General features: G+C 39.1%; 1 protein-coding gene across 2 annotated transcripts in view; it reads right to left on the bottom strand.

Moving 5' to 3' along the window:
• The window catches only part of MED27 (mediator complex subunit 27), an 86,073-nt gene that overhangs the window by 33,645 nt on the left and 24,853 nt on the right, over positions 1-27,575 (bottom strand). For both annotated transcript variants that reach the window (XM_010012914.1, XM_010012920.1), the window contains exon 3: positions 20,559-20,689. In XM_010012914.1, the coding sequence (XP_010011216.1) occupies positions 20,559-20,689 (131 nt within the window). The remainder of the gene's footprint in view (positions 1-20,558; positions 20,690-27,575) is intronic.

The following is a 27,575-nucleotide window of genomic DNA, read 5'->3' as shown; positions in this document are numbered from 1 at the left end:
GTAGCTGTACCAAACACTTCACCATCTGCACTTCTCACTCCCAAAAGGCCAAACCTGGTACAGCATTTAAGGATGCATGTGAAGTCGTTTGGACAGTTCTCTAGAAGGCAAGACAGAGTGTTTAAGGGTTGGATCTACAAAGACATTTAGAAACCCGAGGCTGTGATTCAACAATTTTCAGTCTTCAGCACCAATAGTGCCATAAGGCACTGACACATCCCCTCCCGCATGCTGCAGCACACAGCCCCCTCAACTGTGCTGTGCTGGAAGAGCTGGATCACACAACTGAGCTGGCTTTGAAAGAAAATTAAATAGAAATGTATTAGATAAAATCTAAACTGGTTTCATGATTCAGCTCCCTCTGTGCTGCACAGCAAAATTCCTGCTGGGACCATGCATCATGGGCCAGGAATACTGTACACTGGGGTCATTCTATTACAACAATACAATATTATTTTATGGTAAAATGTGCTACTTAGAGTGTATTTTTTATACAACAAACACAATTCTGAATTCCTCAGTGCTACTGTGCCTCCACTGATAAATGACACCGTGTAAACCTGCAAGGGATGTCCTCAAGGTACAAGCCGACAGTGATGCTACAAACGCAGGCAAGTTCTCATGCTGAATGCTTATGAAATGCAAACCTGCCCCTGAATCAGTCTGTAGGCATCTGCACACTTAGACTAAATACGAACACCTCTTTCACGCACTCTGAACACACACGTTGTCAGTGTATCGTTTCTTTCTTCTAAGACGGAGCAGAAAGACATCTGCTCGCGATACTGAATTCCAGTACATCACCTTAGAACGCGTAACTTTAATAAGGAAAACTTTCAGTTACAAATAGAGACCTTGCAGTCAAACTCCCATTGATATTTTATTACATTGCTGAAATAGTTTTCTTTGTACTTATGGGGAACGGTCTTCAAAATGCCTTTAATTCACAGCAGTAATCAAGAAAGGAATATGGATATTAAAATGTGTGAAAGCTGGTTAACAAAACAATCCTGCATCTATTTTACAGTCATCATCAGGATCTTGTCTGAGCCTGTACTAGTCTGTAGTATGGAATGGAAAACATTAACTCCCTTATACATACCTCGAGAGGAAAACCAGCCCTCCCTAACCATACACCATCAGAAGTAATAGAATTTCAGAAGCAACACTTCACAGCCTGTATGTATTGTTTATATTTCCACTTCTTCATGAAACTAGATGTTGCTCCACAGCCCAACAACAAATGCTAACAACAATAATTTCCAGGGGCCTGGATGAGAATCAGAATTACTCATCAGTGTTCAGCTACAAAGATGGTTCTTGCATTACTCCTAACTTGTCAAGTGATTTTTGCCCCACCTGTTAGCCTAAGTTTGCACATGCACATACGTGTTTCCATAGAGCAAAGATGTGCCAAAAGTCCTCAGGAGAAACTCAAGCCAAGAGCTCCAGACAGCCTTTTAAAACACAACAACAAAAGTTAAATGACTGCACAGACTACAACAGTTCTCCCACCAGGGGGTTTCAGAGATGGACAATTTTCACCCTACCCGTGACTTCAGCAGAGTTCGTGTGAGGTTGCTTGGCTCTGCACTGTAAGGTGAATCCACCTCTCCTGCACTCACTAGTCAGTCATGCAGCAAGGGAGAGGGGATTAAGCTGTGATATGCTGATCTTGCTGACGTTCAGCAAACACCAGTCGGTGCTTTGACAAAGGCCTCAAAACAACGCACCAAGTTCAGTCCTGCTTCTCAAAAAGACAACGGGCTGGGCTGGTTTTCAGGCCACCTGCCCAGCCAGGTCCCAAACAAAGGAAATGGGGGTCCCTGCAGATGGGAAGGTCCCACCGCATACACTGCCTGCCTGATGGGATCCTGATACTGCACATAACTTCGCACTGTGATTCTTGAATTCAGCCTTCTAAAGCTAGAATTCAGTATTTTATAACACGTTATATTCAGCTCTGCTATTGAAGAATTACTTCAATAGCAAAGTCTTCTCACTTTCTTTGTGCTTTATTTCTCCCTCAACAGAGCAGAAATTACAGTACTTACCTCCTTTTATGAAAGGAAACAGGTGATACATGATACCTATTATGTGTTCTATACCTATGAAAAGCAGCAAGATTTTACCTCTGGGTGGAGAGACTGATGAATAGGAAACACAGGATGTTGTGCCCCCTCTTCATACACTACACTTGACCATACGACAAGTACTGCTGGAAGGAAGAGATCTTAGTGATCATTATATTGGGCACATCAAATCCCAGAACTTAGTGAAGGTAATGCAAATTTGAGAGGATGGGAGGAAGGGAGGATTAAGGATATAACCCTCTGGAGACTGGCTAATATCAAAACAGGAGAGTAGAGCACTTCCTGAGACAGATTTTGTTTGTATCTGTTAAGTTACCAAAGCCCTGGCATTTTCTGCTTTTAAGAAAGTGTCCCCTACTGAAATCACACTCAGATGCTTTGCAGGCAGTATCATGCTGGTTTCAAACACCCCTTACACTTGCAAAGGCTCAGTACTCTGAAAACCTGTCTTGATGGAACTTCTCATCCTCACCATACATTTCTTTTAACTTCAGCTAAAATCACCATTCATCTTATTGTCTCTGTCATATCCATACCTATTGCAGAGACTTGGACTAGATGACCTTTAAAAGTCCCTTCCAATCCAAATGATTTTATGATTCTGTAATGGGGGCACCAGCATGCGTATCAGAGCTTCAGTCTTTATTATTTAATGTACGTAGGGTGTGTTGTGTTGCTATCATACATTTTATGCCCTGTTAGAAGCTACCAGCATGAAGGTACTCAACTTTTAGGCAAAATGGCTTCATTCCTACAGATCCAAGCTAAGACATAGTGCTATCACCTTAGAATCTGCACCAGACTTGCTGTACTTTGCAAGTAGATTTCTAAAGCTTGTAAGCACACTAACATCTAACATACTTAAATAACAAGAAAAGTGCCTGAAGGAGCAAATTAGGCAAGAGAAAAAGCACAGCCAAAAAGAACCAAAGACGTGACAGCATGTAAAACATGGCCTCCACCATTTCATTAGTCTTCACAGTGACGTATTATTACATTTCTAATTTCTTCCTTTAGAATTATGTTATTCCTCTAGAACAAGATGTTGGAATACATAGAACTAGGAAGCAAAGACTCAAATTTCAGGCCTCATCAATAGACTTCAAACAGCCACTCAAACAGAGCATCCACTTCAAGACCTAGTGCTCTATTACAATCATAAACCATGGTAAAAATGGACAAGCCTTAACAGCACTAGTTCTAAGGGTACTTAGGATACTTGGTATCAGCTTTTAAGGACACATAAAAATCAATGTGTTCAGTAATTAAGAGGGAAGTAAAAGGTGGAGAAAAGAAACAGAGAAGATGAGATACTGTAATAAATGATCACTTGTACAGTCCAACCCAATTTATTATACAAGCTTTCACCAAACACTCATTTCAACTGTTGTGATCACTGATTTTTAAGTTTTTTTGGGGGGGAGAATTTCATAATTAGTCCTGTTTTACTCTCTTCAGAATTATGCATTGACCAAGTATTTCAATCTGTCTGTGATACTAGAGAGAAAAATCTCCCTCGAGACTCACAGGTTTATCAAAAGACTCCTTCAAGGTCATCTTTACACTCTGGTATGAAACCTGCATATAACAAGTACAATTAGGCATTTATAAACTCCAGATTCTGCCCACTACAAATGCCTTGGAGAGAAGCCCTTCAGAATATTGTTGGAATTTTTTGTAGGGCTTATGGAAGTTAACTACGTGGCTTCAACTGAAAGCCAACATGGGGGAGGAGGGCTAAGTCTCTTAAATTCTCTGGTGAAAAAAAAACCCAACCCCAAAAATTCTCTTTAAAACAACAGAGTTAGTTAAAGGAAAGGGCTTATCACAGCAGCTGCTCTTGGGCTTGCCAAACGCCATCCAGACACCTCAGCAAAGCAATGGCAGAAATTCACTGCACCTTTCTGGCCATTCTCCCACTCTCATAATCGGGTTCTCCCTTCACACACAAGGATCAGAGAGTGACTGAGCAGAGATCAACCAGGCTTTATGTTCACTGGGGCTTTTGAATCACTGGAGTCTGCTTTGCCTGTGTCCCCCACTGTACAGAACAGGCAGAGAAGAGCTTGAAGTACTTCACAGGTCTGAAACCTGGACTGAAGCCAAAGTACCACCACGGTAAGCAAAGACAGTTCTGTTCATAAGTATGTTCTTGTACCTGCACCACTTTACATTACCTGCAGAGCTTCCCTAAAAAACAAAACATAAACCAGCTTTTATGCCAAATATATCTAAAGCAGAATAAGCCCTTTAGAACTACTGGGTCTGGTGCTATCAGGGAGAAATGTTCAGCTTATTAAAAAATAATACGTTTCTGTTTATGGAAGTATGCTAACAGAGAAAACTGCCTAAGTGAAAAACAGGGAATGAAGGTCTCCTTGGGAAAATGCAGACAGGATTAACAACACTGCCTAGCTTTGCTCCTCGATACATTTCCCCAATTCTGTGCATCTGCTTCATGAATATTGAGCTCCGAACTTATAAAAAGCAAGTTCCTTTAAGGAATATCAAGTATTTTTTTTACCCAAAGTAAAGAAATTCCAAGTTGTCAGCAAATTTCCACTAGTAAATAGGTAAAAATTAAAAGAAAAGTCTTTAAGCATTCACAGTCCTTAATTAAAAACAAAGACAAGACAGACTGTCCAACGCAATGTGAATGAGAGAGATGAAATAACCCACCACCAGCTGGGACTGTACGTGGTCACAAGTGAGAGCCTGGACTCGGCCAAATGGCACCTCAGAAGTTCTGCTACAGAAGGGACAAGAAAAGATTCCTCACAGACTCTGAAGGCAATTCCAGCCTGATCAACCTTTCCCCATCAGCTGCCAAGTGTCTCGCCTGTCTGTCCATGACAGTGTCTCAGCAGGGAGTGGTTTAGTCATCTAACAAGATGCTCCAGTAAAGAGAGGGTTAGCTACAAATCACTACCACGAGAAGACTTAATTAGATTCCTACACTGACTAAAGACATTCCCTGCACATGGACAAAAATTTAAACATGGAGATAAATGATAGTGGTTTTTAAGGCAAGGTTACTTTGGGGTTTTTTTGTTTTAAAATTACTGTTTATATTTTTCCTTTTGAGATGGCTGCTTACAGTTACACTGTCCAAGCTTAAAATTTGCTTATGAAAAGAGAGTTCAATAATTTCTTCATTAAAAACTCTAGGCAAATCTTCTGAAGTATTCCACCCAAACAGAGAGATCTGTATTTTCCTAGGAAAAGGTTTGATGATAGCATAAATGTACACCCAATTAAAAAGAAAATAAAATCTCTGTTTCATCACAGAATGAAAGCTACAGAATAGTTTGATATCGAACACATGCAGAATATTGACAAATGTATTACTGTGGTATGGTGTTTTCACTTAAAAAACACTGTAGAAAGAGAATGGGACTCGCTATATTGACACATGCAGCTGCAAACTGTCTGTATTAGCAGACAGAACTTTCATTAAGAGAACCTTTTATCAAAGATCTCTCTAAAAGCAACTAGAGAAAAGTTGAAGTCACCCATGCAGGCCAGGGCTACCACAGCTATTTTGCTCGTTAGGAAACCACTATCTCAGATTTGTGCTGCTACCAGAATGCAGGTTCACCTAGTAACATGACAGCAAACTAAATGATTAATTAGCTAATATGTAGCTACTAAGAGTCAACCAGTCGAAGCTAATGCCCTACAGAAACAGATGAAATAGTACCAAATGGTATCTATCACCTCAAAGGATTGTCCTGCTGTTATATTTCCAAACATCAGTGAATTTGCAGATGTTTCAAGGGAGCTCTCTGTTCGTGCTCACTTCGCATTCACTACTCACTGCACTGACACACATTTCTGTATTTGACTTTTGGTTAATCCTTTGATTATTCTTCACTTTTTGCCTAATTGTAGTCATCATGTTTTCCACAGATTCAAAACACAAACAAAATGCATGTGCATTGATCTAACGTCAGACACATTCTTAAAAAAGGAGACAAAAATATTAGCTGCTGATTGTATCGTATAACTTCGGCAAAAGACACAATGAGACAAACACTGCACACCACCTCTGAAAAGGAAGCATGACAATGGGAAAACAGAAAGAGAAAGCTTGACTGAGAACAAAGCAAATGGAGTTATAATTACATCCTCTGCTGCACTGCTGAGAGGTTTGCTGCTTTGACTGTCTTCCTGCAAGCCACTCCATTATCCTGAGAACAGACTTCTTCAGAAGCTGCAACTAGTGAGAAGTCAGTAACAGCAAAAGACAGAAAATATGGGCAAACAAAACAAAGGGCTTACTTACTCTGTAAAACAAAAATCTCCCCAAACTCTAAAATATGAGCTTTAATATGTGCATGTACATACATTTTCCAGTATCACAGGGCAGTCAAGGAGCACTTCCCATTCTCGCACACCACACTTCATCCATGCTGACACATCTGGAGAGGCTCTATGCTCAAATCAGAGCTGAACTTCTCTCCATATATTCTATCATACACCCTCAGGAGATGGAAATGAGCTACTTATTTAGGACTTGAAAGCAAAGGGATTCAACTATATGAACAGACTTCATGTGAGACAGGAAATCTCCTTCTTGAAATTCTCTGAAACAACCAACAAGAACAAGTGAACAGGTAAAGAAATACTTGAAACAACCTGAAAACTGAGGATCATCCAACAACCAGTTCTCTGTGTTGCTTGTTTACACTGGCATTTTAGGGTGTACTTAGGATGCGTAGAGATGACAACCACTTGCTCTAAGTGGAAGGTGTCCCTGCCCATGAAGCGGGGTTGGAACTATATGATCTTTAAGGTCTCTCCCAACCAAAACCATTCCACAATTCTGTGGTTTCTGTTCAAGAAGATACCCAAGAGATTTGCAAAACACAGGTCTTTCAGATCCAGTATATTGACAAAACAATTAATAGCAAAAGCAAACAGAGATTTGCTTGCACAGGAGCTTGCTGCTGAAGGATGATGCCTAAGACACAACAAAAATTATGTGGCTTAAATACATATGCATAGAAACAGACAATTCAACCATGGTACTGCAGACAGATGCAAGAGTACACAGCAAGAGAGGCAGAAGAATATCACAAAACTTAGGCTTCAATATCAGAATTTCTATTGCCATCAATGACTTAATAAAAACCAGAGGGAAGACAGCGAGTGTGGAACAGCCAGAAGAAATTAGTAGCAGCAGATATTTTAGCTGTACTAGCAAAAATTATAATTGATTTTCTGTCTGTGGTGTTGAAGTTGCTATCTTTGCACTGAAAATAAATTTTCATTTAAAAAGCATAATCACATGTTAAAATAGTTCTACCTGGCATTTGCTGCCAATGAGCTTATTTTACAAGTGGCACGCAAGAGCCACCATCACTCTGTCACAGCAAGAAATGCATCTCACTTCTTTAGAAATAACTAAGACAGCATTAGATTTGCTAATCATTTCTTATGCTGTAAAATCACTGTTGAAGAAGTAACCTTATGTGTAGATGTACGGCAACCTTCAAAGTGGAAAGGATCATCAACGTATGAACTGCTTTTAACTCAAATTTTAGATTGAAAAAAGTTATACAAATATTATTTTAAATCCCAAGCACTTCTCCTTGTAGTGCTCCTTTTAGTTAACTCATGTGCTTCTTACTGTGTTTCTTTTAAAGCACGCTACTATAACCTATATATATATATATAGGGGATTTTATATATATGTGTGTCTATATAAAAATATATATAACCTGTATAACTACTTAGTTTCTCAAAAAATATCTGCTTCCTCCCTCCATCAGCCACCCCACCCCCGCACACCCTCCCTAGAATGGGGTTATGCTCAAGATGTTTCAACATGAACAGCACTAATGGGACCTCTAGAAGCAGGTGAACTGCTTCAATGGTAACTACAAGTGTAGTCTTCCAACCCTGGGAGTTTTCAGGATTCAGCTAAGGCAACATCACAGCCAATCTAATCTACTTGAGACAAGAGACCATCTTTGAACAGAAGGCTGGACTAGATGACCTCCTGACGTTCCTTCCAACTCAATCTCCAACAACAAATCAAAGAGGATTCAGATTTGAGAGTCCGGAACACCCACTGCGCCACAGTGGACTTTTCCATTGATGTCTACTTGACTAGAAAACACAAAAAGCTGCAGCATGCAGAGGGTTAGCAGAGGTGGTGGTAGCTGAGGAATAAGCACACAAACACACAGTTGGAGGAACTACAACTACAGAATGTATACAGCATGCTCAGTGGATAGATTGTGCTTTGGTAACTGAAACACCAAAGCCATGATTATCAGCCAGGAGCTATTTCCTAGACTTTCAAATGTATGTGTTACTTGCTAACAATACACCTCAATGACATTTGCCCCATCAGACTAATGCCCTCTTTTCTTACATTTAAAATTGAACCATAAAAAAAGTTGAAAAGCAATAAATGTTTAAACTTAGGTACTATTTGTAATAATAGTACTGTTAGATACGACTATGATTCCTCAAACTATGAGTCTTCCATGTAGCTGATTAGGCCCAAATTTATATCCAAGTTTGATTTGTCTTTCAGTCCTTCACAAAAGGCTCCTTTCTAAGACCTGTCTACAAGGCGCATACAAATCTGTCATGAGCAAAAGCATCATCCCTGCTGAGCAGCTGTCAAAATGCAAAAGCCAAAATGAAAGAAGGTTCTGCATGTAAAATAGGGAAGTGGAGAAGCCTGGGTTTTGGCTTGAGAGGAGCTCGGTTTCATAGTGCTATTTTGGACACAGATATTAAACCCCAAGTTAAAAACACATCAAAACAGTAAGGTATTTTTTGCTGCTTCTAGAGCACATTTGATTTTAACACCAAACACTAAATGCAATAATCAGCAAAAGAGCTCAACAATTTAGAGATTTGAGAAGTCTAAGGGAGCTTGACACAGACTGACAGGCTCCAGCCAAGCTTGCTGTGTAATTATTTCATGTGTCTGCACCTTGTCTTCCATCACTGAAATGAACACCTAAAGGCAAGAACACAAAGGAGACAGAATAACACATCACCCCTCATTTATCAGGATGAACGCTGACAGTGGATAGTTAGAGCTTCCTGTTAGGTCTCACAAGTAGGAATTATACGGTCGTTCATTCCTCACAATGGGTCACTCCTGGACTTTGAATTTTGTAAAAACTTCACTGGTTTTGAAGAACAGACAATAAAAGACAAAAATCCAGACTCTTCCCCACATGAAAGCATCTGCCTTACAGCTAATGCCTTCTCTTATCCCAGCTTTGTACAAATATCACTCGAGTTGCTCTCAGCGCTCCTGTGCAATTCCCAGATGATACAATTCACAGTTCACGTGGGGAAACAGAGGCATCGAGCAACTCAACAAAACAGTGATTTGCTCTGCAATAGCTTATTCAGGAATCTCTCTATCTTCAAGCACTTTCAAACATATATGGCGCAGAATGAAAAGGCCAGATATCATTCCACAAGCAAGGACAGAAACAGAGTATTACAGGCAACAACAGAGTGTATTGATCATGCACAGAATATAATCTTCATTTCATTCGAGGTGTCCAGGTAAGCTCAGCAAAGGTTAAATAAGTCACTAACTACTTTACCACGATCTCTGTGCCAAACTCCCACTTTCTTTCCCAAACCAGGATTTGGAAGAACAATCCCGAACAACACAAAAGAAAAATTTAATTTCAATGCAAATATTGCTGCATGGAATTTTGGTTGCTAAAATTGGAGGACTTACTATAGGATTCCCCTGGCCATGACTCACAGACAATAAAGAAACTGCCTGCAGCCAAAGAGAAAAGTCAAAACTAGGTGCGCCAATGTTAACAAGGTCTTCCCTTGTCCAGTGTCTTACTCCTTGTATCACCCATGTAAAGGTAGGAATCAGGAAAATAAACTAATAATGAGGCAAATGTATCTATGACCAGTTAGAAATGTGCATTACACTATTAAAACACTTGTTTGCAAAGTGACATACACACACTACTGAGTAACATAACTGAAATTATAAAGACACTCTTACGCTTTATTAGTAAAACCTATAGAGCAAAGAGGAAGTACCTTGCAAAATTTAACCATTAGGAATGAAAATAAAGGTAGAGCAGCATCTATATAGGGATGAAAATCAAATCACTTCACCCAGTGAAACTTCCAATGGTTGCATTTTATTTATGTTTTCCATTGGCAATTGAGAAAATGGGACTAGGAAAATGATTGTACCAAAACAGCTCAAATCATTACAAATGATAATTGTGTCTAGAGGAAAAGCCTATGAAGTCATCAGCTGGAATTTGCTACCCAAGCTTTTTTTGTTTAACCCATCCATAAGGGTACATGATAAACACATGAATAACCAGAGAACGCCCTAAAGTGAAATTAAAAAGTAATAACTGTTATTTTTAACACCAAGTAAAGAAAGCACAGCAAAGCAGTTCTCAAACTCTGTGTCCTTTCTAGTTCGAAAGGGCATTTATTCATCTTCCTCAAACTCAGGAACTTGGTTGATGGGTGCTGAATGTAGCCGCTCGAGGCAGCGCTGCAGCACGGGCAGCCCACCATCCACCACAGTCCCCAGGGAAGGGAACGGCTCCAAGAGTCCCCAGGTAAATCCCCATCTGCAGTTCTTTACCTGGGAAAACTTACCCTTTTTGTTGAAACTACAGGGGACTTAGTTGCCTGCATTTTCAGGTACAACTTAGATTTCATGGCTGTTTTTACTGTGATACACCTAGAGCTTCCTACTCCTTAACACTACAGGTTTCACATTTGAAAGTACTTTTATCCCCCATCACAGTACAACTGTTTAGTTCTCCTCTCAAATGCCTAAAGGTTACTTGGAATCGCACAGAGGCACAGAAATGAAGTCATTAATAAACACATTCTCAATACATTCCTATTGCCATTCTTGCTACACCACCAAAATATAAAGACCTTCTCCCTCCATCTTATTATGGCTCCACTCTTTCTGCTCGTCATCTTTGACAAGGGAATATACAACCAGTGCAGATGGAAACACTTCCTGTAATGTGCTGCTTAATTTGGCAAGCTGCAGTTTTATTCTTTTCAGATTGATCGTCTGCTGCAGTAATGCTGCCTCTAATTCCCCCTCCTCAAATAGTAAAGCTAAAAAATAAAGAGGTTAAAGCAATCATACGATAAAATCACAGCATTAGAAAAGGCTTTGATATCATTAACTTCATACAAATTTCCTCTCTTATCTAGCTTGTTCTTCACTGTCTAATTAGTTCAACCACTGGTAGTTTATGTTCCTTTCTTTTGACACAGAAACAAGCAGTTAAACGAGTATTTGAGTCTTTAATTACACATTAACTTCTCCATCCTTAACTTTCCTTTTTACTGAAAGTACAGGGATTCCCTACAGTGCAGTATTAGTGTTCTGCTCTAAATGCTGCAAGGGCATCTTCTAACGGTTGGGACTGTGGAACAACTTTTAATTAATTGCCACCTTTTAATGGCACAGTTCTCACACAAACATTACCTCTAAGGCAAACATACATCAAAGAGTCCAAAATTTGCTCTTTTACAATAGAGCTGCAACCCCCAGTAACACTAATGTTCACTGAGGGCTACACACTGCTCTGGATCTGTGCCTATTCCAGAAAATTAACATGCACATCAAGGCTGGTACACAGCCCAAAGTTTCCAGAGAAATACAGCTTTTTGACTCCCCAACAATGGAGTGTTCCAGCTGATCTTCAGTAACGTAGATGAGAATTATTTCAAATCACTGCTCAGTCACACAGGGCTGCACATCAGACTCAGGGCAAGCCTTTTTGTGGGATTCGTTTGGCGAATGCGACACCAAAATATCAACAGGGATCAGCCCCAGGCCTCTTCTGGCTCATGTCTTCAAGACAGGACCATTCATGGAAGTGTTCACAACAAGGACATTTGAGCTCAGGCTATCGATCCATAAAAGCTCACAGCACATTAGGAAGTGAAGCTCTATACACTGTAAAGAAATGATGAAATCTTAATTACATTCAGTCTCTTTACATAGCAGTTGGTTAAAATATTTGTTGAAAACTTAATTAATAGAGCAGATTTTTCCTCTATGTTAAAATACACTTGTTAAGTTTTATAACACAACTAATGCACATTTCAGTAATTATTTACTAAGGATAAAGCAGCATCCAAAATCTTTGTATCTAGTACTTTTATGGATAGAAATCATTATCCTGCTAATGAATATCGTCAGGAAATTTAGTTTGAGTTTAAAAAAAATCTTTCCTTTGGACAATCTGTTTTGATCAATGCCTGCTGGATTTTTGTAATTACTTTGTAAGAAAATATGCAGCTGTATGGGACTTAATGGAATGAAGTGAAATTCAGCATACAGCTGTAGCCAAAAAACTCACTGATCTGGCATAACAAAACAAAGAAGATTATTACAGAACCCCCTGTTGCCAGATATAGCAACACAGTAGGAGATTAGGTCAGGATTAAAAGTTTTAAGAGTCCTGTTTCTACAGATGCACAGAACAGCAAAGGTGTTGACTCAGCACTGAGCTACCAAATACCACCAGACTCAAGAATGGCAGCTAAAACCCCCAAAACTTCCACACAAAGTCATGTTGTACCCAAGCCGTGGCAATGTGCAGTCTACACAGATGACTACTAGACCTTTGGCAACACTCAGTGCATTTCCACTGTGACCCACCTACTGACTACTGCAGGAGGGCACAGAGCACAAAGAAGGGAAAAGTCTCCTCATGTACTGGGACCAAATCTGTGAAAAGCCACAACAGTTTATTACACAACTAAGGGTGTAGTCTGGATCCTACTCAACTCCCCGAGTCATACAGCTCGATCTGGTGCTCCAACACTTCTATTGATCAGAGATAAAAACAAATGAAAATCCAAACATTAATACTCTAAAAGGGTTTCTCCTATTGTCTGAATGTTGGCTTAATAATGTTGGGAGTGATCTAGCTTACAGCATAACAGACAATTGGATTTATACTGCATTACAACATGCCATACAAAATTTAGAAGCCAGAGATGCAGCAGCAGGCCACGTGTCCCAGCAGGTACCTGCTGTAGGACTGAGTGCTACAGCACATTTTATCATCCACAGACTTTAAAAAACACATCACTTTTTTCTCAGCTTTCAGATTCTCATTAAATCTGTGTTGGTTCACTATTCAAAGTTGTCCCTAACTAAAGAAACCATATACATCCTTAATAAAACACAGAAAAGGACTTCAATGGGAAAGAAAGAAGGGAACGAAAACATAAAATCATCTGCCTGCCTTCTGTATCTTTGGTAGTTAAACAGGTTACAAACGCATATATGGTTTCAGAGTTCACATACTAGATAACCCAAGCAAACACCAGTGAAAACAAAGCTCTTCCCTTGATAAAACTCAGTTCATGAAAGTTATCACCTAGGAATTTTTCCCTCATAATTTGTAATACGTTATGGGTTCAACCATGGCAGATGCTTCTCAAGGTCTGGGATCTTAATGTCCTGGCTACCAAATCTGAAAAGAACCAAAGCTGTTCCAAGCCATCTATTAAACGTTACCATTGAGGGTAACTTAAATCAGAATTTCCAATGCTGTGGTGGCAACATACTTGGCAGTAATTCAGAGAACCAGATTTCTTACCTTGCAGTGCTGGGGAAACACTGTTGAGAAGAAAATGAAGAAGTTGGGATAATTTAATTACAACTTTTCCTCCCATGTCCTAGGATACAACTTTAACACTCACTGTATTTAAGGAAACCAGAAATATCCAAGGTTCTCACTAAAACTAAAATGAAAGGTGGAGTCTAATGGGATCCAATCTTGTTTTCATAAAACAACTTGTCTAAAAGCAAGTGTTGTCATTTCTGCTTGGTAGGCAGAAGGGAAACCTGAAGAAAAACCCAGAACAAATCACAACACTGCTGTATCTTAAAATAACTCAAAACTATCGTATTTTCAATAGCTGATGAAATTCAATATGATCTGAATTCTTAGCACTTACTTTCCTGGAACAAAGCTGTCAAAATAGTGGTTTCCTGTTTGCTCATTATTCTCTATTATATTCTACATAGTTTGAAAAATTGACTTGAGGATGTTGCTGTTCTCTGAAGCAGCGTTGTAGGTGGCAGTTTGAACAGGTTCGTGTTACTCTGTAGTTTTCCTTGAAAGAAAATAAACACTACACACACTATGTGTATTCCCTTGAAAAATTCTAGAGGAATGGGTACCATCCAACTGCCATTGTTACATCAAACCCCTCCCACCACCATTGTATTTAGAAAAAGAACGGAATACTAACCCCCAAAATGGATTTTATACACCCACAGCATGGATTTTATAACTGAAATAGATTTTCCTCTAGGGAATGGACAAACATGCACAAAACCACCTGTGTAATAAGTAAGTCGTTTTTACTAGAGGTTAGAAAGAACTAGCACTCTACCTAGCTAGATTAGCTTTGGGAATTAAAATACCAATATTTGAGGGGGGGAAAACCAGTATTTTGGACCTTCTGTGCAAAATTATGGAGCTTATTAAAAGGAAAAACAAAGAACTATTTAACAAAGATTGACCACATACACCACCACCAAACACACAGGCAGGGAAAAACATAAAAGAGGAAACAAATTGACTATGATTTTCAAAGGGAAATTAACAGTTTTTTCTTAAACTCTTAAAAAAGTAAGATGAAATACAATATAGGAAGTTTTACAGAGACTTTCTATTTAGTTGAACCAGCTGAAATATTAGAGACTTGAGTACCTACAGATGCTGCACGATATGCACATAGACTCTCCATACAAAATCAATAGAGCAGATAGGGATAAATGCAATACCCTGCCACTTACACTAAAACAGCTTCCCAAAACATCTGCCAAGCAGGTGTTCATCGATTTACTCCAAATCAAAACACTACAATGATGTGATCCAAACTGTGCACAAGGTACCAAATACTAATGTTCCATCTATGTGGTACATGGCTGTAAAGTAATTAAGCCTGTTCTTGTAAATATTGTCTTACAATACAAAGACTAATTTTTAACATTTTTTTTTCATACAAAAAGAGATTAATGTTTGGAGCAAAAGGGTCACATATTTCAGCAACACGTTTTTTTTAACAGTTCCTGTTGCACTGTCTTGCTGAAGTCAAGCTAAAGGAATACTGAGAGAAACTTAAACATGAACAGGGATATTAAATGAGCTCCTAGTATTGAGAGTTATTGGAAACTGATCTCTTCCTTATTAATGCAATTCCCCATCATGCACAAAAAGGTATCTCCATGTTCCAGAATGCAAACAGAGTTTTAATCTTTAATTATATTCTCAATCCCAACTCTTCTGGAAAGAAGTACAGATGTGGGCCTGAGGATTATTGCTTTATTACATTATCATCTCTGTGGTATTTAATGAATATTGATACTTAATGTAGCTTTGCCAGGAGGGGGAAAGGAGAATTTTAGAACTCCAAGAACTTCTGACAACTTCTCTCAAAATGGAAGATAGAGCCACACTCTTCTGCTCCTGACTACTTCTAAGAGGCCCAGTGTTAGAGTACAGCTTGTAACACAGAACAGGATTATTGCGGGAACAACGCTCGCGTGGTAAATACCCACATTCCCCACAGCCTCTAGACCAGGTGTCCCACTTCACTGGGACATCCTATTCATGGTGTCGGAGCAGGAATCCCTACCTGGGATTTCAGACATCTAAAATACAGCGAGGTCAGACCAGCTGAGCAGAATTTAAACAAACCAACTTAAAAAATACAAAACCTATAAACACGTACTGGCTTAAGCATGCTTTGCTGTTATCTTTAGAATAATCTGCCTCTTTTTTTCATCATGAAAATCCCTGAACCTAAGAAGCAATTAGATGCCATTTATAAAACAAAATGCTGAGAAACCCTTCCCTCCAAAAACTCTTGGCAAAGGGTTCATCAGGATTCTTCTTAATGTGATAAATTACACAAGTGAAGTTCCAAATAATTTCTTCTGGCACATCTGATGACTGGGTGTAGAGTTTATATATATATATATAGATATATATACACATACACACACACACATACATACACATACACACACACCTTTCAGTTAGTTAACTGTTAAAAATAGTAACTTTGTTTTGAATATTCAATCACTGACTATTTTAAATTGAATTCCTTCCTTCAGAGTCAGATTGTGCGTGCTGAAGAAAGTTCTTGAACAAATACAATAGAATCTTACAGTACTACTTACATGACAGAACCACTAAAACCAATAGGACATTACTGCTATGAAACAACAACACTTGGACTATGCTGGTATTGAATCAAGCTACAATAAACACTAAGTTTGGGACAGCTGTGTATTTATTTTCCAAATCCAGATGATCAGACACCTGCTGAGCCAGTAAATTAACTTTTTAAAGGAGACCTCTCAAAGAGCATCATTTGCTAAGGTAACTCTAAAAAAAGGACAGAGCAAGTATGGACTTTTAAATATATCCATCTTTTCTAGAAGAATCCAGATGCATTCTGAGTGTATAGAGCAGAATAGAGACCTTCTCCATCTCACCCAGAACAAGTGGCAGAAACAGCCTGTCCCTCCTGAGACTCTGCCTAGCACTCTGGGCTCAAGTCCTTCTTATCACTTAAAAGTTATCTTCACAGTTATTGTTGCTCATTTATCTAGAACAGTATCATGGGCAGCACTTTGTTTTTAATAATGGAAAAGTAATTTTGCTGCTCTGTTTCTAGCAATAGACTACAAATTCACAGAGATTTTTACTCAATCTATTACAGTGTTTTCACTGTCAGGTTAGGGTATGCATCAAACCACAAGAGATTTACAAGACAAGCTGAAGAGCCCTAAAACAAAAAAAATTGGACTCTTTTACTCAAGCTTCTCTATCCATTGAGCCTGAAGTTGTCAAACAAGAAGCAGGCTTCAGCTTGTTTATTGTTTATAGCCTGTTTATTTCCCCAAATCCACAAGTGTCACAACAAATGACCCTAAAAGGCACCATAAAGGGCAAGAGCCTTAGTACCTTTTGCAGTGAGCAAGTTCTTGTTCTGGCAATTTCCTGCCAGACAGAGAAGACAGATGATTAATCTGGGAGCACTGAGAAAGCCTCACACAACAGAGCTATCAAGTCACAAGGTTGTCAGCTGAGACCCCTAAAATTTCCCATTAAAACTAACTGACCCCCTTGTGTGTGCCAGTGAACACAACTGCAAGAATCTAGTCGACATCCTGCGCTTCCTCTTAGCTTTCTTTTGCCTCATCTTACAGCACCTCACTGCTATCTTTTTCCAGCTAGGAAGTGACATACTGCAGTCTGCCAGGCTCACACCAGGGTGGTCCACCAGTAGGGTCTACTTCCATGGGCTCACTGCTCCCAGCCACCCCAGAATCTTTGAGGCCACCATTCTGCTCCCACAGAGCCATGGAGACAGCTTTAGAACTAGGAATTTGCTTTTGAGATGTGGTGCCAAGCAAAATAATACAATATTAACTGCATGAACTACTAAATTTCAAAAGAAGAAAACCTAAGAGCCATCCTTTCTTATTGACTTTATCTCTTTCAAACCAGAAGATGACACTCTGGTTTTTAGAAGGGTTGCATGTATCTGCTTTCCTAGTCACTTGGAAGGAGCTGACAGCTTTCAGCACTTCAGCAAACACTGCTTTGAGATTCTTTAACAGAAGGAAGGAAGCAGCAGCCAGATGAGAAGCATGTGAGGGAACGCATCTATTAGCAAGTACAGGGAGATGTCTTGTTAATAGAAGACAGCAGGAGGGACAAAGCAGGAGGAGAAAGAAGCCAGCAGTTAGTCATTTTCTCATACAGATACATTTGGCTAGAAAGGAGATGCATACCAATCTAGTATTCCTTCCTGCACTTTCAGAGCCAGTGAAAACCAACACTGAAAAGCCAAACTGAACACCAAAAGGCCTCTTCAAAAATGGTTCAGCACGCTTAGAAGCTCTCAGATAAGGAAAACCGTGAGAAAATGGAAGTTTTCCTGGTAATGGTTACAGGACTGAGACCTTCCATTTTCAAAAATACCTTTTTGATTCAAATTTCCTGCTGCTGTTTTGGATAGTGAAAAGCTAAAGCTTCTTGCCTCCAAACCAGAGGACATCTAAGGATGGCCTAAGGGTGGCAAGGGACCAATGAGTGGGCCCACCAAGAATAAGCTTTGCCATTTGCAAAACCCTTTCTCCGGCTCCTTCTGTGAGCATGCAGTATGAAGAGGTGTCTGAGCCTCCAAGACAGGCTGAGAAGGTTTTGGGTTTGTTTGGTTTAGTTTTTTTTTAAAAAGCCATTTTGGAGAGGAAAGGGGAAGAAACAGCAGAGCAGGGAAAGAGACGAAAGGCTCGAGTAAAAGCAATGAATTGACACAACAATCAAGTTTTGTATCACCACCCTTATGAGAAGAAACATCATTTGTCTGTGTTCAGCCTGTGGAATAAAACTCAAGTCTCACCACAGCAATAAAGATCAAAGATACAGATTAGCAAGGTAATTCCTCATCTTGTGTCATTGCCATTAAGAACAATATTGCTTTTGCTGTAGCAAACGTTGCCCATGCAGTTTCTTTAAGGAACAGGAACATAAATAAAATTGATCAGTAACACACTCTCTAATGCTGCCTTTAACTCCGATTAAGAGATATTTAATATCAAACCATCCTTATGCAAAATCTGCATAAAAATAAAAGAGTTTTTACAAGATTCTTTGTCCAAATCATCACCTATGTTACCTCCTGAGCAACAGCATTCCCTGCATTCTTTTGCAGGCTGAAAAGGATTTACTGCAGCATTGCTATTTGCTCCAACCTGCCATCCCAAAATGACATTTTGGCATATAGCTGGTTTTTATTACTTATGTTTAAGAAAAGCTCTACATAATATAGTCGCTCTGAACAACATCTAATATATACTTGACACACAGCACGCTGTTACTCAGCCCAAAAACTTCTCATTTAACTGAATTTTAATAGCATGTATCAATGCAAAGAAGAGAGAAAGAAATAGTTACCCCTTTCCTGACTAATCAATAAAGCTAAAAAACCCATAAATCCCTGAACTGCCATGGGAAAATCAGTATGCAGTATGCCACATATATCAAGGAGATATGAGGTTCTGCACCTGATGTTTTCTTTTTTTGGATTTTATAAAGAATGAAGGGGAAGAAAAACCAAAATCACAGCATGATTCATCATTATTTGCATGAAACTGCAGCAAAATCAAGATATTAAAATCCACTTGCCACACTTTTTTTTTTTAATACTTTTCATAAGCCTGTTTTCATAAGTCTTTTCATTATCTACTTCTGCCCCATGTTGGGGACACGATATTGAGCCCAACAGGTATTTGATTTGACTTAATATAACTATTATTCTCTTCTTAAAGACACACCAAGATAGTAAATAATGACAAATAAGGAAAGGTCAAAGAGAAGCCAGAGAGAAGGAAACCAGTGACAGATAAAGGACCAACTCAGCATAAACATATTTTCCCCGTGAATAATGCTGGAAGTGGTAATAAGATACTGAAATGTAATTCAACTACTAGATCAAGTTCCATTGCCACACTAAAATTACATTTTATCTGCCAATTCCAGGTAAATGCAAAATTGAAGCAAAAACTCATCTGCAGATAGAGACATACTTTCGGTGTGTATATTGTATACCTGATAGTAAGATTTCCTTTGATTCCTTCATCAACTTAGGCCTGATTCTGGTGACAACAGGGACTTTGTTATTACAACTATGAAGTTTTTAGAAGCACAATGTTTATACACCAGTGACTTGTTCTGTGAAAACACCCAGGCACTTTCCACAAACTACAAGGATGCTCAGCACAATGAATAATTGCTCAGCACTTCATTTTCTACATAATAATCATTTTCTTATATGTAACTAAATATTTTAAGCAGTTTAGTAATTTATAAGCTTAGCTGTGGACAACTCTGTGTTTTTGGCATCAGTACACAGACTGCCTGAAGTGTTGATACTCTATGTCCTCAAACAGTTCCTAAGTGTCCTCATAATTGCTTGTCACCTGTAAAAGACGTTTAGATCCAATGCAAAACTAACATATGGTGAACAGATGGACTCAGACAGACGTTTGTCGAGACAGTACTCACACGAAAGACTTTTTGGCTTCAGCCTTTTAGGACCTTCAGAAAAGTCCTACTTGAAGCTTCAAGTCATACTACTCAGAGGAACATCATTCCTCAACGACAACCTCATGCTGCAAAAACTTTTATGACCTGCTACAAAGCAGAATCCTTGCAACTTTCCTGTTATCAAGTACCTCCATAAGCAGAAGAAACAAAATGCTGTTTCTACAGGGTACCCCACCCCACCAACTAGAATAATTCATCTTGTGTGAAACCAAAATGCAAGCACAAGGCTGATTATATCATTACAATTAAAAATTTTTTAAGAAAACCTGCCCCCCACCATGCAAACTCTTTAAAATACTCCATTACTTACTGAGGAGGTAGGACAAGTGTTGTTGGCTGGGCTTTTGGCCTGCGTTTTGCAGATACTCCCATCTGGTTGGCTGAACGTTTCAGAGACTGCTGATTCAGAAGGCCAGATGCCAGCCCGGCATGGTACTGCAACTGGAAAATAAAACACATATATATTAAAATACACACCACTGCAGTACACTGTCTGTGTCAGATCTCTAGTATCTGTACCACCCGATTCAAATTACAGCCAGTCACTAAGTTAATGTATGGTATTTCATACAGAGTGCTTGGGTAGAAGATGATGCAAACAAAAGCATATTTATAGTCTGCTGTGAAATAGGTATCACGAGGAAGTTATGCTATAGGGCAAGTAAGATGATGAATCAAAGACATCTTCTCAAGTCCTAACTCTCCTGAAACTTGAGCTTGCTTTTCAATGTGAAGGCTGTTTCTCCTCTCAAGGGATCAAGGATTCTTACTTTTTGGAAGAAAAGAAGAAGGAAGATGCATAAACCAGCTTTTTAAAAATAACACATCTTTTGTTCTTAAACATAAAACCACCAATATCCACAAAGAAGTTCCTACCACTGTAAAGAAAAACCTACCCTTTAAAATACCTGCTAGCACCTCTCCATAGCATTGCAGGAAGATTGACATTCAGCAGCTTTCTCCTAACCTTTTATTTTACTTGCCAGTGAAAGACAAATTTTTGAAGGACACAACATGAATCTGCAAGATCTTGAGTACGATCCCACTGCTCACAGATGTAAGAACAGCTACAGTACTGTGTCTGTCCTGAAACCAGCTTCAAGTGCAACAAGTTGAAAGCTCACCTCTAAAACCTTCCAATTTACATTTAGTTCTCCACTTCTGAAGGAGGTGGGGGGGGAAATCCAGTGTCAAACAAAGGCAATTTCCTTCATCATTCTAGTCCCCACATCAACGTGTTCTTTAAATTGTCTTAAAGATTTGGCTTGAAAAGGTGAACTGTTTAACAACTCCAATGCAATGGTGTGAATCTAAAAAAGATTACAGTTAGGAAAATAGGATTTAGGTATGTTCAGAAAATAAAGTGGGCTTAGGCAAAGCTATTCTGCAGAGGACTGGCTGAAAATGAGAGAAACAAAGTTTGGTAAAGTGATCTACTTGAAAATGGCTATTAAAATGAGTGAAGCTATCCAGTGAGGCAATCTGACTCAAATGTCAATGCTCAGAGCATCCATAAGGCTTTTTAACAGGCTCCTGATTTACTTGGCTGCTTTGCCACGTGATCTTGGCCGTGGCACAACATGAAGACACATCGCATTCCTAATGGGAAGAGAACTGTGCTCTGCCAGGGAAGGGGGGGATTGTAGTGCCCCAACAGCTCAGCTCAGAAATGAATTTTGCTCAAATTTGTTTTTCTCCGACAGATTTCTGAAATGAAAAAAAAAAAAAAAATAAGAATAAAAATCAATGAGAGCACTGGACAGCACATGTTTGAAAGGCAATGTTTCAAAGTGTCAGGGGCTTAGTTTTCAATCTTCACTCCCAGAATCTGCAGTGAGTGCAATATGCAGGGAATTAAAGGGTAAGAGCTCTGGCAGAAGACCCCTCCAACTCCAGGAACACGCTTCTCCCTTTTCTTCTTGCATCTTACTGCCAGCAGCCCTCCTGTAGCCATTTTGTGTTGGTGACACCATCCACTGTGCAGAACGACACTGGCAGCTATTCCATGGAAATACCAGTTGGGCACTTGCTCAGAGATGGAGGTAACCAGCAGTGCTAAGCATAGATGCATTTTAAATGCAACCTTTTCAAATCATTTCATAGCCTCCCAGCTAGTCTGACATTTACTGGTCAGGCATTAAAGAATAAGTATATTTCAACAATTTTATACATGAAGGCTGACCCCCAGTGATTAAGCTACTTTTATTAATTATAGGTATTTCTTTATAATCTACCTTTGCTCCTAGGAATGCAGATCCAACTGTCAAAATCTATAAGGGCCATTAAATATTTACCAACCATCCTTATAATGGGAGAAAAGGTCAAAGTTAATAAAACTGACAGACAGCTTCTGTCCAACTTGATTTATACATTATTAAAGTATCACATACTGTATTGCACAGAATGCAATGCTTTTGGGGGGCAAAGAGGTGTTAACTGGAGATTGGGAAATTGTTTCTTAATCACTTGTTCTGAAGAGCAGAAACAAGACTGAAAATAGTGCCAAAACAGTTAACACTAACATCAAAACTATAGCCTGAAGATTCAACTGTCCTGATGGATAATAACGTTCCTTTTTTCCCTTGTAAAATAAACTCCTTTGTCTGCCAGCATCAGCCACGACAGTGAATCTCAGATAGAAACATACCAATCCCCTCAAAATTTTTACTTCCCAACAAGGGAATGCTATTTCCAAAGCATTCTCTTCAACTTAGGGAACACAATGAAATGTACTGTCAGAGGGTATGATGGGTGTTTAAAAGGCTCATACAGGGAAGATGAGATGAGCTCAATGGACACAAACCCTTTGAGGGTTAATAAACACAAAGAAACCACATTTATCTGAAGAAGTCCCTGAGTTAGAGACCGCTGATGGCTGGAAGAACACTGCAGAGAACAGTGTCTACCAGCATGTGCTTATAGCTAGGGCAGGAGACGAGACACACAGAGCAACAGGAGCCTTTGGCTGGACCCACAGAGCTGCTCTGTGTCAGTCAGTGTCTCCAAAGAGTGGTCCATGCAGGTCTAAAGGGACCCTGTGTGACCCAATGCAGCCAAAAGTTGGGCACTTGCGGATGGTCAGGACTGCCTTCTGTAGTCTATTCCCAACAACCTTCTATCTGCTTTTGACAACTGTGCTCATTTAAACCAGAAGAATGGTAAACTGCAACAGCTTGATCCATGGAATACTCCAAATACTCACTGAGCTTGAGCACTGGCAAAGCACTAGGTAGTACTGCAAATCATTTATCAATGCCCCATCATTCAGAGGCTTTATTACAGCAAGCACCCATGCCTTCCTGCTTTGGGGAATTCCAACTGATTATGTAGAGTTAAGCTCTTCCTAATGGAATATTCCTCCATAAAATTTCAACAAGACAGATCTTGTTTTCCCCAATACATGCAGATGAAACATAAAATCTAATTCCCAAAACTAACAAACAAAACCACCACCACCAAAACCAATTGATAACACTTCACAGTGAGGATACACACCAGTGCCAACTTGTACAGTTTCAGGATGAGTCTCATGATACCTGACATTCTTCTTAAAAACTGTCTTTCCAAGTAGATGTGTGAAATCCACATTTAAAAATCAAGACACTCTAGTTCTCAAGATGTAGGAAAAGTACTGAAATTAATGCTTCAGTACATACAACAGCTTTACCTGAAGTTAATAAAACAGAATTTGGATTGTTTTTAGATTTTATTAAATTTGAGATTCATTATTTCTCCATGTTAATGGCAAGACAACCTATATTTTTTAGAAGATTATCACTAATGTTTTACAGGTGCCATAATTCACATTTTCAGTGTTCTTGAGTATATGAAAACTACTTTTCATGTATCGACAGCTCTTAACCTTCCCCACAAAGTGAAATATATCAGAACAGAGACAGCACTTTGGAGTCACTTCCCTGACAGTTGTAACTGTAAGGAGAGCAATTTCTTCATTCATGTAAGATGTCTTTGGCTTTCACATGAACTACTTAAAAAGAGAAGGTGTATGACAGAAATGAAGACTGGATTTCATTCCAAAAGCATTAATATTTTTTAAAAGTTAATCACATAGTATTTATTTATTCTACTCCACTGACTCTCTACTTAGTGAAACAAGGCAACACACCTCCTAAAAAAGTCAAAACATACAAAAAAGAACCTGTCTATGCCCCCCAGAGATGTTTCCTGCAGATGATCTTTAACATTTGGAGCAGCCAGAGAACTTCTGCTACAGCCAAAAGGCTTAAACCAGACCAATGCAGGATGGACCCTTTGTTCAACAGGAATGTCCTGACTATATCGTGAGAGTTTGTATTTTGGCATCCAGGCCTTCGCTACAGTGTGTGTTATGAAACTGCAAACATGTTCACCGTGCTAATTTAAAACTTTTTAAATTAAAGCTTCATCAGTAGAATTGTGCTGGGTCTAAAGGTCTGTAGTTTACATAATTCATGGGCTGGAGATTTTGCATGTGCTGACTGCTGACCAAACAAGTCATTACACTCCACTTACTGACAAGGCCACTGAACGTTGCAAAAACTGGTTGGGTAGAACGAAGGTAAGAAGGGAGGTGGGGGGAAATCACTTGGAGCATTTACAATTGATCATGTCAACTCACAGTTGCACATTAAATTTACATATTACCATTATTTAAAGCTTTTTAAGCACCAATATGTGATTTTTTTTTTAGAGTGCAATTAGAAGAATGACTTTTCTTTGTAATCACATTACCCTGTTGTGATATTCTTTCCATTCTCATGTAAATACTTATTGAGCACAGACATAAACTGAACAGCACTTTCTCAGAGATAATAAATTAAAGTTCATTTCCATTCCTCCAAGACAGGGAGTTTTATAGAAAAGCCTGACAGATACTTACCCATCATGGAATTTTCACTTTAATACTGATGAATACATGCATATTTGCCTTCTTTTAAGATACACAGTACTTTGCCCCTCATCATTAAACTATTTCTCCCTTGCAGCTAACAAGGGATTTGTCTAGTATGATAAAACTCTAGTCCTTCCTTTGAAAAACCCAATGAGCAAGCAAGCAGGACACTCCCCCAGTTTCATCTCTGCAGACTAAAGTAGGCAAGAGAGAAATTACACTACCTTAATTGAGATTTTTAAGCTTCTCTCAGATAATGAGGCTGATTTGGAAATTCTCTTTTTCTCCAAACAACGTTTGATCATTTTAGGATAGCTGAATTCTTAACTTGGCCAAAACAGCATCAATAAGCCAAAAGAGCAGTCTCTGATTTCTTTACTCATTGGTTTTCCTCTTGTGGAACTGGTTGCAGGCTTTTCAATTAGTAAGAAAGCAAGACATCGTGCCTTTGCTCCCGTTTACAATTTAATTAGGATGCTTTGTTCTGGGTTTTTTTTAAAGCATTTTTGCCCCCCAAACACATTCCAGTTTACAAGAATATTTAAGCAACAAATACCTATCCATGATGGGAACAAAGGCTACCCCTATTCCATTCTTTTAAATCCCTGTACAAATGTTATCCATCTTTTCCTAAACACCCTGATCTGACTGAACTGTGAAACTAATGAGCTTGCACTCCTGTTACAAGCCTTTTGCACACCACAGCTCTTACTTGCATTGCATCAAGATGCACAGTGCCAGTGCCTTACCCTGGTCAATAAACCAGGAGATACAGAGCACTCTGAGGACATGTACCTACACATGTCACCTTGCTTTTCTCTTAGGTCTCTCCTACTTCCTCTCAAGACCAGGAGCTAAAAACCAACTGAAGACATTTATATTTATATTCCTCCAATGGTAAGAAATACAGTGATCCATATTCCTGTTTCTTCTAACATCTTGTCTTCACTACAGTTTTTTTATTCCATTGTCTTTGAATCCTTATTTTTGCTCAGAGTGCTGTTTTAATTAGTGTTAGATTTTAGCCTTAAAGTGTGCCCTTCCCATACTTTTCTTTTGAAGACATTGAAGTTCTGCTGATGAATGACTGCATCAGTGTTCCCTCACTCCAATAATGCTTGCAAGCCTTTGGCTTTTTACCATGCAGAGGTAGCAATCTGGCAGCACTTTCTTCAAGGAATTGGTCAAAACTTCAGCCTCTGCATCCTTGCTGCCAATAAAATTAAACTGCACTGTTCTAAGTGTCTGCAAAAGCCACTCCGAGTTTTGGTTTTTTAAGTATTCTGGAATCCATTTAATAGTTAGGTTAGTGAAATATTCTTGCTTTTGGATAATGTCAACACAAAGGGACACTACACAGACAACAGGCTCCGAGGTTTCAAGAGGTCATGTATTTGAAATGGATAAAGAGGCAGAGTAATCATAATCTGGGGCTACTCACTACCTCTTCAGAAGAATAACTATTTTATGCTTAAGATGTTCATAAATACCTCGAGGTGCTCTGAAGGGCTTGACTATATCTTTTTCCTGAAAGATAATTAAACGAACTGGCATTTCATTGGATATGCAACTACAGCCCAGACACATAAAGGAACCACAAAAAGCAGACAAAAATTATTAATTGTGCTCTGCATCTATATGTCAAAAATAAAATCATGAGCAGCAACAAACAGTAGTGTCTTCAAGTAATCCTGACCTCAAGGGTAGTAGTTGGTACGGAGGTCATCCACTTACAGGCAAACGATCTCAGTGTCACTCTGCGCAACACATTCACACTTGTGTGTTCACTTAATGGATTTCATTACAGTCTAAAGACCCAAGAAGTGCACTTGACCAATATTTAACAGAAAATCCAAATGCCTTTTTTAACAAAAGTATTATCATTGCATAGAACAACTGATCTGTAGCAGGGACAAGTATCGTCAGAACTCAAGACTGACTAAGGACACAGTCAGTATCCTCCCCCAGTGCTGCTGTGTGTGCTCCCTTAAACAGAGGCCAGATCTTTGAACTGAAGACACTGCTCTTCTGCTAAGATTATTTTCTAAATCCCTAGACTAAATCTTTGGTGTCAGGGGCTCAGGTGGCAGCTATGTCAGCATAAAGAATGACCTGCTGCCTCCATGACCAGGGGTGCTCAGGTGCTTATAGCAGAAATGTGAAGATACTTTAAAAGCCAAGTGGTAGAATAAAAGGCTGCCATCAGGTAGAAAAACATTCCTCAGATTGTCTAGCAGCATGCCATGATTTGCAGCACTGTGGTTGGGCTTTACCTCTATAGCCAACAAAGTACTTTTCAGACAAATAAAGAAGAAATGAATACTCTTCTTCAACAAAATGCTTGTGTAAATCCAACTAGTTCAGCTGCAGCAGCAGACAAAGAGGAGAAAAACACTGGAACAGATGAGAAGGAAGTCCATTAGCAGATAAACAACA

Source organism: Nestor notabilis, unplaced genomic scaffold (genome assembly GCF_000696875.1).
Source record: "Nestor notabilis isolate BGI_N333 unplaced genomic scaffold, ASM69687v1 scaffold26120, whole genome shotgun sequence".
NCBI lineage: Eukaryota > Metazoa > Chordata > Aves > Psittaciformes > Psittacidae > Nestor > Nestor notabilis.
This window is presented reverse-complemented; position numbering and strand designations above follow the sequence as displayed.